Consider the following 12,396-nt stretch of genomic DNA (forward strand, 5'->3'; position numbering starts at 1 on the left):
CGGTTAGATTTTGAACACCAAAACAGATACCCATATTAAAATATGTAATAGTTTAATGAGAAAGAAAACTCGTTCAGTTATTTTAATCCAGATATTATCCACTACTAACCATGGCACTCAACAATCCTACGAATGCCAGCAACCTGCTCCAAGGTATCTATGTTCTGGGTGTAATTCCGAAGTAGTCTCTCTTGTTTATCCAGCAAGGCTATAAATTTGTGACAAAGTGATGGCTGGAATTGACCAGGATAAATCTCCTGTGAAATAAAAACAGGTAGAATTATTGTCTAATACACATTCCGGGAATATCTTGCAGAACAAGTTAATCTAGTGGGCTTCTGATTAGTCCAATTTTAAACTATGTGGAACACTAATACATTCCTCAAGAGAGTTATTAACCAACTATTTTTCACTGAATATTCACTTACCATTGAATCTCAGTGTCATAGCTCAGTCACAGGATTGTGCACACAAATCCAAAGCAAGCACTCAAGAAAAACTCCACACTGACACAATGGTGCAGCATCAGTGCTGCTCCACTGGATATGCCACTTGTGAGAAAAATACTAAACCAAGGTTTTGACTAATGAAGAAGATTTTTTCTTATATACATTTATCTTCCACCATCTAAAATCAGATTATCTGCTAGTGATGTTACTTGGAACTGTGTAAAGAAAGTAACAGTGATTTTTTGTACATCATTACCTGTGGAATCTCACAAGATGGTGAAAGACACCTTATAAATTCACGTCTTAGGTCAGAGTCCACATTGGTTTGGTGGAAGACTTAAGCACAGCAGCAATTATAATACATCGTCTTTTGGTTTTATGTTACAAAAACCCAACTGATCACACTTTCACTAAATCAGTCAAGGGAGACAGCTGGCATTTCTACATTTTCTTAGAGTACCGTAGATTCCGGATTTTAAGCCGCTACTTTTTTCCCACATTTTGAACAGCTTTGAACTCTGCGGCCTTTAATACGGAGCGGCTAATGTATTATTTTTTTTCATGCCGCCGAAAACATTTTGCCTCGTAACAGTAGACCAATAAAATTGATGAGTAGTTCACAGAGGTCCAATGAAATTGTACGATAAATCAAGCGCACTTTCACAATTAAATTATTGTAAATCAGTCATTTGTACTCACCCTCATCAACATGGAAAACACTCAAAGAAAAGCATTGTGCTGCCTTTATGGCAGTTATTTAGTTTATAATATTTTCGCTTAGTAATTCATTTTCTAGTTAAAGTTAGAAGAGTTTTAACTATATTTGTTTTCTGTACTACATCGCGGGATGCTATGACGTCACACCCGGTTTTGCCGCGTCTTGTGGGATACCAGTTTGCGATAAACGGGACGGCGGGGGGGAGCGGCGGAGCGAAAACGCTGCTTTTAAGTTAAAGGCGATCAATAACTTTTCCTGGTAGGCTGCAGTATATATATTTTTTACCAGTCGTTAGGAGATATTGGAATGTTGTTCAGTAAAGAAGTATACGCAACATATATTTAAAAGTAGCCGCGTTACGGGCACGGTTCAAAAAAAAGCATTTGCAATATGTATTTGTTTTTGTTACCATATGGATTTAATTAAAAGTTAAAAAATCCTCACGTGTAATATCTTTTTGTGTAAATATCTCATATTACAACGTGGGACACCTGCGGCCGAAAATCCGGTGCGGCCTTTACAAGTAAAAAATTGATTTTATTTCTAAAATTAGAGCCAGCGGCTTTTAATCAGGTGCGCTCTGTAGTCCGGAATCTACGGTATTTTACACAGTAAGTCACCAGGCAAAGAAAAAAACCGGAAGAGGCTGATGGAATGGTGACTCCATGATTCACTGTGCAGTGCAGTTTGCCAATCAGATGAAGGGTTCTACTTGAACTGCAAGCGGAGTGATGGATTAACTTGACCAGTGGGGATACAAGTGCCTGCCATGTGCATTTGGAGAGAGTGGTGATGTCTTATGCTGTATCTGGTTGTAGCTTAACCAGCTGATTGTTGATAAATACACTGATGTACTGTCTCCTGTTAACCTTGAACGTGACCATTAGACTTCTTGTAGATTTTGATGGCTTTTGAAATGTCTTGTCCTTGTGTTTCACTTGCCCTGAAGACAGTGAAGGACGAAAAAAGTTTTGGCCACAGCGTTGGCATTTGCTGCACATGTGTTTCTTGCATTGGCAGTTTCTTGCATAATTCCAAGTACAACGATTCCAACAAGCTGTGTCTAGCTGCTTGGAGACCTGCTGAGCGATGATGTCTGGGCAACTGGAAACTGCATTGACATGGTTGAGTCTGACCAGGTTGGAATCATGTTTCAAGTTGCAGTGAACACTTGTAGTGTTACATCAGGATTTTGCTCTAGTCTGGTCAGAGGCCGTTTGCAAATGTCAGCACTGCCAGGTGTCTGAAGTCCACAAATAAAAATCAGATTTGAACTGTTACCCAGCTTGAACTTTTCACATTCGCAATTGATAAAACTGCCATATGCAATGAAGTCAATAGGGTCATTTTGAATGACTTTTAGGCAATGGTAACAAACAATGAAGAGGGATGACTGCTCTCCAAGAATGCTTGTTAGCTGTCAGAATTTTGTCAAACAATAGCTCACATGGGTTCTTAGGCAGAAGTCATCTTTACTGGTGAACTCGACCTGGAATATATCTTTGTAATGTTTGAACTACAATTCAAATGGAACTCCTGAAGCAGCATCGAACTGGAAGTTGGTAATGGACGCAACAACTGACTCACACGAGTTCTGTTCAGCATTTGACACTGATGTCATTGGACTTACTGATAACATGCTGGTCAAAGTTTCAATTAACTTCAGCCTCAAATAGAGCTTGCTGCTGTAGTAAAATTATGTGCAAGCATTTTGCTGAAATTTGCCAATAGAGCACCTTGTAACAAATTTGTTGTGTTTACCGTAGATTCCGGACTACAGAGCGCACCTGATTAAAAGCCGCTGGCTCTAATTTTAGAAATAAAATCAATTTTTTAATTGTAAAGGCCGCATCGGATTTTAGGCCGCACCGGATTTTAGGCCGCACCGGATTTTCGGCCGCAGGTGTCCCACGTTGTAATATGAGATATTTACACAGAAAGATATTACACGTGAGGATTTTTTTAACTTTTAATTAAATCCATATGGTAACAAAAACAAATACATATTGCAAATGCTTTTTTTCGAACCGTGCCCGTACGCGGCTACTTTTAAATATACGTTGCGTATACTTCTTTACTGAACAACATTCCAATATCTCCTAACGACTGGTAAAAAAATATATATATTGCAGCCTACCAGGAAAAGTTATTGATCACCTTTAACTTAAAAGCAGAGTTCGCTCAGATCCAAAGCCGCTCGCGTAATGCGCTCCCCCCCTCCTTTCCGTTTATCGCAAACCGGCATTTTCCCACAAGACACCGCGAAACCGGGTGTGACGTCATAGCATCCCGCGATGTAGTACAGAAAACAAATATAGTTTAAACTAAGTAGGCAGCACAATGCTTCGAGTGTTTTCCATGTTGATGAGGGTGAGTACAAATGACTGATTTACAATAATTTAATTGTGAAAGTGCGCTTGATTTATCGTACAATTTCATTGGACCTCTGTGAACTACTCATCAATTTTATTGGTCTACTGTTATGAGGCAAAATGTTTACGAGGCGGCATGAAAAAAATCATGCATTAGCCGCTTCGGATTATTGGCCGCAAAGTTCAAAGCTGTTCAAAATGTGGGAAAAAAGTAGCGGCTTAAAATCCGGAATCTACGGTACTTGCTTATAAATACTAATGAAATCTGAAGCCAAGAAACAGAACAAAGCCCAAATACAAAATAAACCTTCATTCATTAAAACCGCACAACTACAAAAAAAAACATTGCAAAGCACTACTATTTAAATGGTTTACTAAAGAACATTCAAGATATTGACAGGAACAATGACCAATCAATGAAATGCAGCCTGGGATTGGCTGTCAGCTAACCAATAGGCGTTTGTTGTTCCAGCTCGCTGTAACAAAACCAAAAGGAAGGAGAAAAGTACCTGTACAAGAATGCCTTGTGATGGAACGGAATGGGAACTTCATAGACCAATTATTGGTATTGTGGAAACAGAAGTGATATTATTCTCCATAGACAAATGGCGAGTGGAGAATCAATCAGGGCTTTTGAAAGAAAATTGAATATAGAGTCTCATGTGAAAATAATCTGCATGGTCATGGACATACAGCAGAGGAATGGGACTGTCAGGATTGCTTCACAAAGAAATGCCAGTCTCTCAATGGGTCAAATCACTTTATGATGCACTGAGTGACAAAACCACGATGAATCAGAAACTAGGATATAAGCTTCAATGCTTTGTGACAAATGGGCTTTCACACCCAGGATGAAAGCTGTGCTGTGATTGTGAGCAAAACAAAAGCAATGGGGGAATAGAGGGAAGAAGGAGGGAATAAACCTATTTCACTTTTCTCCCCCCAATCAGCAGATGCTTCATCTGAACATTACTAGCAGGTTCCCTTCCAAAACACAGAAGTGCACATTATCCTGATGTGGGAGAACTACCAGAATTCCTTCGATATGGAACTCCCTGCCCTTCACTAGAATGACCAAAGCAGTTTAAGGCAGTGGCTCATCAACATACCCTCTTGAAACATTCTTTTTTTACAATCTTTTCAATCTACTTGTTCAAGATTCATACAATTGTAGTAGTAAAAGTAGAAACAAAGGGCTAGATCAGCTTGTATCCCGATGCTCCCTGTGCTCATCGCATGCCCTTCCTCCACAACCACTCCACTAAATGAACTGCATTCAGAACAAAACTGAGCATTGTTAAAACATCCACTACAATAACAACCATATTGGCTGCATTGTATATCATCTCCAACACACACTGATTCACGGTGACTCAGCCATTTGGATTCAGAATTGGGTTGCCCATTGGAGAATGAGGGTAGTGGGTGATAGATCTTATTCAGGCTGGAGGTCTGTGACAATCAGGGTTCAACAGGATTCCTAACAGAGAAATCTGTTGTTTATGATACATATGATCGGCTTGGATAAAAACAGGGATGGGTGAGCTAGTCAACTTACAAATGACACCATGATTAGTGGCATTATGGATACTGTAGAACAGTGCCAAAGGATACAGTGGGATACAAACCAGATGCAGGCATGGGTCGATAAATGGCAGATGGAGTTTCATCCAGGCAAGTGGGAGTGCTGTACTTTAGAAGATCAAATGCAAAAAGTACACAGATAATGGTATGATCCTTAACAGCACTTACATAGAGTGATCCATGTCCACACTTCCCTAAAACTGGCCACACAGGTTGAAAGGGTGGTAAAGACATATAACATGCTTGCCTTTATTAACTGAGGCAATGAATTCAAGAGTGAGGAAGCTACGTTGCATCTTTTAAAAATTCAGCATAGGCCACATCTGGAGTATTGCATTCATTTTTGGCATGGGTTATAAGGGGGAGGTTGGACAAACTAGGGTTGTTTTCTCAGGTTTAGCAGTGGCTGAGTGCAACCTGATAGAGGTTTATAAAATTGTGAGAGGTGTACATGAAGAACTTTCTCCCCAAGGTTGAAATGTCTAATATTAAAAGGCATGCATTTAAGGCAAGAGTGGGAAAGCTCAAAGGAGATATATACAGGGCAAGTTTTATTTTGAAACAGAGTAGAAGGTATCTGAAATGCACTGTCAGCAGTGATGGTGAAGACACAGTGGTGGCTGGCATCCGTCTGTCTCGAAGGACAATGGGTGATGATCATCATCACAAGCCTGGGCAGAAGGTATGGAGATCCTGAGATGCCCAGTCGTCACGATCCCCCTCTCGGCCTCACCAGTGTAGTCCAAAGGAAAGCTTATGAAGCAGTATGTGGCACCAGCTGCGCTGCCAGACGGATGTCCATTCTCCTTGTGGGCTCCACTCCAGATTTGCCGTCTGGGTTTACTCCCGTAGCCTTCATCACTCTCGAGGTTGCCCACGAGGCAGTGCGGCTATTTACCCATAGTTGGGGATCTCGTTCACAAGCACCAGGGTGGTGGGCTTGTGTGCTACGTGTACAGGGGCCAGACCTCCTGCCAGTCCCCTGTAGTTCAGCCTGAGTCCAAAAGGAGTACAGTTTCTGTGTGTCACCAGCGAGGAGGCACTACATGAGGCTTGCTGTTGGAGAGGCTATGTACTGGTGGGGAGAGACTTACACGTTTGGCTTTTTGCAAGACTGCCAGCCAGCAGTGGAAGCTGAAAGTGAGAATGACAAGCACTACCCACTACACACTAGATGCATTGCAACAACCATTTTGGTGAAGACATATGATAGAGACATTTAAAAGGCTCTTATATGCAGAGAATGGAGGGATATAGGCCATGTGCAGTCAGTATGGGATTAGTTTAATTAGGCATTACTAGCTTAGCACACTGAGGGCTAAAGGGCCTAACATTGCACTGTTCTATTCTATAAAGTTATCTGTTTAGGTGATACAGAAAGTACCTCCCAAAGGTCTATCGCTACGAAGGGCAAAGATAACAGTCAAGCTGGAACACCACTGAAGGTTCCCTTCCAAGACTAACACAATCCCAATGTGGAAATATAACAACTTTCCTCAATCCTGGGACTCCCTTCCCTTCTCTAGAAGAACCAATGTGGTTCAAGAAAATGGGTCACCACCATCTTTTCCTGAACACGTGGGGATGAGCAATGAACGCTGGTGTTGCCGATGATGCCCACATTCTGAAAAATGAATAAAAGAGGAAGGATACTTCACCCAGGGGAAATGAGAAGATAGAAAATAGAAAAACTGAAGACAGCTAGCCATGAACAGATAGATAATGGTGTCATTTAGAGCTTGGGAAGGAATGCCATAAACAGTAACAGACAGGTGATTTTGGAAATGAAACAGCAAGCACGGGGAAAGATCACAAAAAGGGTTCAATGCTAAGTTTCATATACTGTAACTCTCTTCAAATCATATGACAGTGAGAGCCAACAATTAGATCACTTCAAAACAGAATAAAGTGGTGTATCAGCTTCAAGACAAAGGAAGGTTTAATTCCTTTCTTTATTAATATTAGGAAAAATATTAGCGATGACAGCTAATCCAGTTGAATTGATTGAGATGAGATATAATAGAGTTGAATATTCCGTCATTCTCCATGGGCATATTGATAAGTCGTAGAGTGTGCAGCTGAGCATCCCAGCATGGTGGAAAACAGTATTTGAGAAAGGGTGAAGTCAACAATAGCAAAAACTGAAATCAGAATGGAACAGTGTCACTGAAATGATTGGAGGTGCACACAAGGTGAATGGAACAGTTAATAGCATTGATGGAAATTAAAAAATGAGGGAGACCACGCCCCCCCTCAAGAAGTACAATTACCACTCATTCATGTTCATAAATCCTATTAGATATTTACATGTTTACACTGATTAAGTGTAATTGGAAAATAACTGTTTTTTAAGCATTATTTAACTTTCAACTTTTTGCTTAGTTCTGCCTCTCACTTTAAATGATATCAAGTTTCTAGAAAGTTCAGAATCATTAAGATATTTACCTTTGCAAACTTAAAAAATGGTCTAGGGTCTTTTCTGAAGTATTCAATGTCAAACATGGCGTGAGGATCTGGAAGGTCTGGAAAGTCTACTGCCAATCTAGCATAAATCCCATCTCTTGATCTGAAGTCTGGTATTCCACATGAAACAGAAACCTAGAAAAGTGCATTAAGCCCAATTTATTGACCAACTGCAGGTAAAAGGTAGGTTCATTTTATTCCCCCCCCTCCCCCAATAACCCAGAGTTTCTGTTATTATTCAGAATTAGGTTTATTATCACCGGCATGTGTCATGAAATTTGTCAACTTAGCAGCAGCAGTTCAATGCAATACATAATATAGAAAAAATAAAATAATACTAATAAATAAGTAAATCAATTACTGTATACGCATATTGAATAATTAAAAATCCGGCAAAAAACATAAATAATATATTTTAAAAAGTGAGGTAGTGTTCACGGATTCAATGTCCATTTAGTAATCGGATGGCAGAGCGGAAGAAACTGCTCCTGAATCGCTGAGTGTGTGCCTTCAGGCTTCTGTACCTCCTATCTGATGCCAGTGAGAAAAGGGCATACCCTGGGTGCTCTCCACAGTACATCTATAGAAGTTTCTGAGTGTATTTGTTGACATAACAAATCTCTTCAAACTCCTAATGAAATATAGTTACAGTCTTGCCTTCTTTATAACTGCATTGATATGTTGGGACCAGGTTAGGTCCTGAGATCTTGACACCCAGGAACTTGAAACTGCTCATTTTCTCCACTTCTGATCCCTCTATGAGGATTGGTATGTGTTCCTTCGTCTTACCCTTCCTGATGTCCACAATCAACTCTTTTGTCTTACTGATGTTGAGTGCAAGGTTGTTGCTACAGCACCACTCCACTAGTTGGCATATCTCGCTCCTGTATGCCCTCTCGTCACCATCTGAGATTCTACCAACAATGGTTGTATCATCAGCAAATTTACAGATGATGTTTGAGCTATGCCTAGCCACACAGTTATGGATATAGAGTAGAGCAGAGCCGTGGGCTAGGCACACACGCCTGAGGTGCACCAGTGTTGATTGTCAGCGAGGAGAAGATGCTATCATTTTAATCTGCAGATTGTTATATAATTATTATATAATTAAGTGATCTCCACTGTGGATTTAAATTTTTTTAAATTTAAATAGTTATTTAAAACTACAGCACAAACACAGGCCATTTGGCTCATCTAGTCTGTGCCAAATCATTTAAACTGCCTAGTCCCATTGACCTACGCCCACACCACCCATCCATCCATGTACATATCCAAACTTCTCTTGAACATTGAAATAGAAATCACATTTACTACTTGCACTGGCAACTCATTTCACACTCATACCATTTCACCCTTAACCCATGACTTTAGCTGTAGTCTCACCCAACCTCAGAGGAGAAAAGCCCGCTTGTATTCACCCTATCTATATCCCTCAATTTTGTATACCGTTATCAAATTTCCCTTCAATATTCTGTGAGTAAAGTTCTAAGCTATTCAATCTTCCTTACAACAGTTCCTCCAGATCTAGCAACATCCTTGTAAATTTTCTTTTCTCTTTCAATCTTACACCTTTCCTATAGGTAAGTGACCAAAACTGCACACATCTTATACAACTTCAAGGTAACATCCCAACTCCTGTATTCAGTACTTTGATCTATGAAGGCCAAAGTGCCAAAAGCTTTTTGAACAATCCTATTTATCAGTAACGTCACTTACAATGAATTATGGACCTGTATTCCCAGATCCCTGTGTTCTACCACACTCCTCGTGTCAATTTTTTCAGCTCATTTTTCCAGCTGGTCCAAATCCTGCTGCAAGCTTTGATAGTCTTCCTCACTGTCCATTACCCTCCCAGTCTTAGTGTCATCTGCAAATTTGCTAATCCAGACAAACAACAATGGACACAGCACTTCACCAGCCACAGGCCTCCAGTCAGAGAGGCAACAACCAACCTACAACCACTCCTTGGCTTCTCCTGCAAAGCCAATGTCTAATCCAATTTACTACCTCATCTTGAATGCCAAGTGACTGAACATTCTAGACCAATTTCCCATGTGGGACCTTGTCAAATGCCTTGCTGGAGTCTACATAGACAACATCCATTGCCTTGCCTTCACCAACTTCCCTGGTAACATCCTCAAAAAAAAACCTCTATAGGATTGGTTAGATATGACCTACTGTACACAAAGCCATTCTGACTATCCCTAATCAATCCCTGTCTATCCAAATACCCATGTATCCAGTCTCAGAAAACTAAGATATAGCAAGTGAACATGGCCATTTGGCCCATCTACTCTGATCCACCATTTCATCATGGCCAATCCATTTTTCCTTTCAGCCCCAATCTCCTGCCTTCCCCCCACCGTATCCATTCATGCCCTGACCAATCAAGAATCTATCAACCTCTGCCTCAAATAAACATAAGAACTTGGCCTCTGCAGCTACCTGTGGCAATGAATTCCACAGATTCACCACCCTCTGGCTAAAGAAATCCCTTCTTATCTCCGTTCTAAAAGGACGCCCTTCTATTTTGATGCTGAGTCCTCTGGTTTCTTAGAATACTTTCAAATAATTTTCAAATAACAATACTGTTGTCAGGCTCACTGGCCTGTAATTCCCTGGTTTATTCTTAGAGGATTTCTTAAACAGCGGAACAACATTAGCTATCCTCCAATCCTCCGGTACCTCACCTGTCACTCAGGATGATTTAGTATCTCTGCTACAGCTCCCGCAATTTTTGCACTTGCCTCCTACATAGTCCAAAGGAACACCTTGTCAGGCCCTGGGGATATGTTCAGCCTGATTTGCCACAAGACAACAAACTCGTCCTCCTCTGTAAACTGTATAGAGTCCATAACTTTGCTCGCTGCTGCTTTGCCTCACTTCTATACACTCTGTGTCTATTTCCCAAGTAAATATAGGTGCAAAAAAAAAATCCATTTAAGATCTCTCCCATCTCTTTTGGCTCCATGCATAGATTACCATTCTGATCTTCCAGAAGACCAATTTTGTCCCTTGCAATCTTTTTGCTCTTAATATATCTGCAAAAGCCCTTTAAGATTTTCCTTTACCTTGTCTGCTAGAGCAACCTCATGCCTTCTTTTCACCCTCCTGATTTCCTGAGGTGTTCTCTTGCATTTCTTATACTACTCAAGTACCTCATTTGTTCCTACTTGTCTAAGCCTGTTATGCACTTTTTTCCTTAACTGAAGTTCCCTAAATCTGTTATTCTTGCCTTTGATTCTGATAAGCACAAGCTTTGTACTCTTTGTGCTCTTAAAATTTCATTTTTGAAGGCCTCCCACTTACCATGTACACCTTTGCCAGAAAACAGCCTGTCCCAATCCATATTTGCCAGATCCTTTCTTATAGCATTAAAATTGGACTTTCTCCAATTTAGAATCTCAACCTGAGGACCAGACCTGTCTTTTTCCATAATTACCTTGAAACCAATGGCATTATGATCACTAGATGCAAAGTGTTCCCGTCACCTGCCCTGTCTCGTTCCTTAATACACACTCTCTCAGCCCTACAACTTGTGAATGTGGAACTGAGCCACAAACTATGCAAAATCTCCTGCAATGCCCATTGTTAGAGGAACCCTGTGCTGTTGCACACCTTAGCGAATTCAACAATAAGGTGCAAAAATGTGTCCAGTTCTGGCTGGGCCACGTATAGACTGTCTGTGGACACGAAAAGCAGAAGACTCTCTCATTGGACTTCTATGTACTGTATTCACATCAACTTTTAAGTTAAGATTTTATGAAAGAAAAATGGAACTCACCATTAAAATTAAGTCATCCAAGCCAAGTTTCTGACTATCAAAAAAGACAAGGAGATGGTATCTTAACTGAACTGGCATGTGGTAGTGGCATTAAAGATGTGGCTAAGTCCCACAATCTACATACAGTGCAAAAGTGCAAGGCTAGCAAGAAGATAAATGTGTTGCTATGTGTAACAGCATCCTTAACTTCAGTAGGTTGGCCTTTTGTGTGTTTCTTGTTGCTTCTATCACTTAATGGGTGAATTATGAAGCAAAATTCACTGCAGCAACTGAAGCAATTTGCTTCAGTTCCTTCTTAGAAAAACAATAGCATCAGTTGCTTTGTCTATTTCAGAAACACCTCTAATTACAGTGTAGTGCTAAACCATCAGAAATTGAGTTTAGACTGTACACTGATTTCACATTGAGACTTGGAGAACTCATTCACTCTCATTTTGGGTTAGATTCCAATGCAAAATCCAGAATAATGCTGAAACTATCAGATCCTTCCCAGTCATTAGTATAATACTAATAGAATGGCAAATAAAAGAATTGGCTGAATAAAAAAAAAAATTGGAAACTCACAAACATAAAACAAATCCAATCTGATTAACTAAAGGAAAATCTGATTTTTACAGAGTCGTTGCTTATAAATGTTTACATTTTTAATAGGATTATTGAATGCTATTCTTTAACACATACCCCAGCTCCAGTGAGGACCATGATTTTCTTGCTCTCTTTCAAGATTCTCACCACGTCCTCCAAGGTGTTAATATCTTTTCGCTTCTTCCTCTTCGGCGGCTCTGACAAAATGTTGAGAACAATCTGCCAGAGTGTCATGTCATCCAGATCTGGTGGTGGACTGTTCCCTCGTAACAGATCTTTCAAGATGGACCGTGGGTCTGTACCCAGCATAAGATGTTGCTGGACAAAACTATATGGACCTGGATGAAAATGTAGAAGAGGATAAGTTACAAGGTAAAGTTCTTGAATATGAGTGCTTTCCAATCAGTTCACAACAGATATCCCATTTAAGAATTATCCCTC

General features: G+C 40.3%; 1 protein-coding gene across 2 annotated transcripts in view; it reads right to left on the minus strand.

Annotated features, from left to right (window-relative positions):
* sirt1 (sirtuin 1) overlaps nt 1–12,396 on the minus strand; it is a 41,385-nt gene that overhangs the window by 17,176 nt on the left and 11,813 nt on the right. For both annotated transcript variants that reach the window (XM_073027212.1, XM_073027213.1), the window contains exons 5-7: nt 12,052–12,293; nt 7,569–7,721; nt 110–257 (exon numbers count right to left, since the gene is read on the minus strand). In XM_073027212.1, coding sequence (XP_072883313.1) covers nt 110–257; nt 7,569–7,721; nt 12,052–12,293 — 543 coding nt within the window. The remainder of the gene's footprint in view (nt 1–109; nt 258–7,568; nt 7,722–12,051; nt 12,294–12,396) is intronic.

This window comes from Hemitrygon akajei, chromosome 23 (assembly GCF_048418815.1).
Source record: "Hemitrygon akajei chromosome 23, sHemAka1.3, whole genome shotgun sequence".
In the NCBI taxonomy this organism is placed as follows: Eukaryota; Metazoa; Chordata; class Chondrichthyes; order Myliobatiformes; family Dasyatidae; genus Hemitrygon; species Hemitrygon akajei.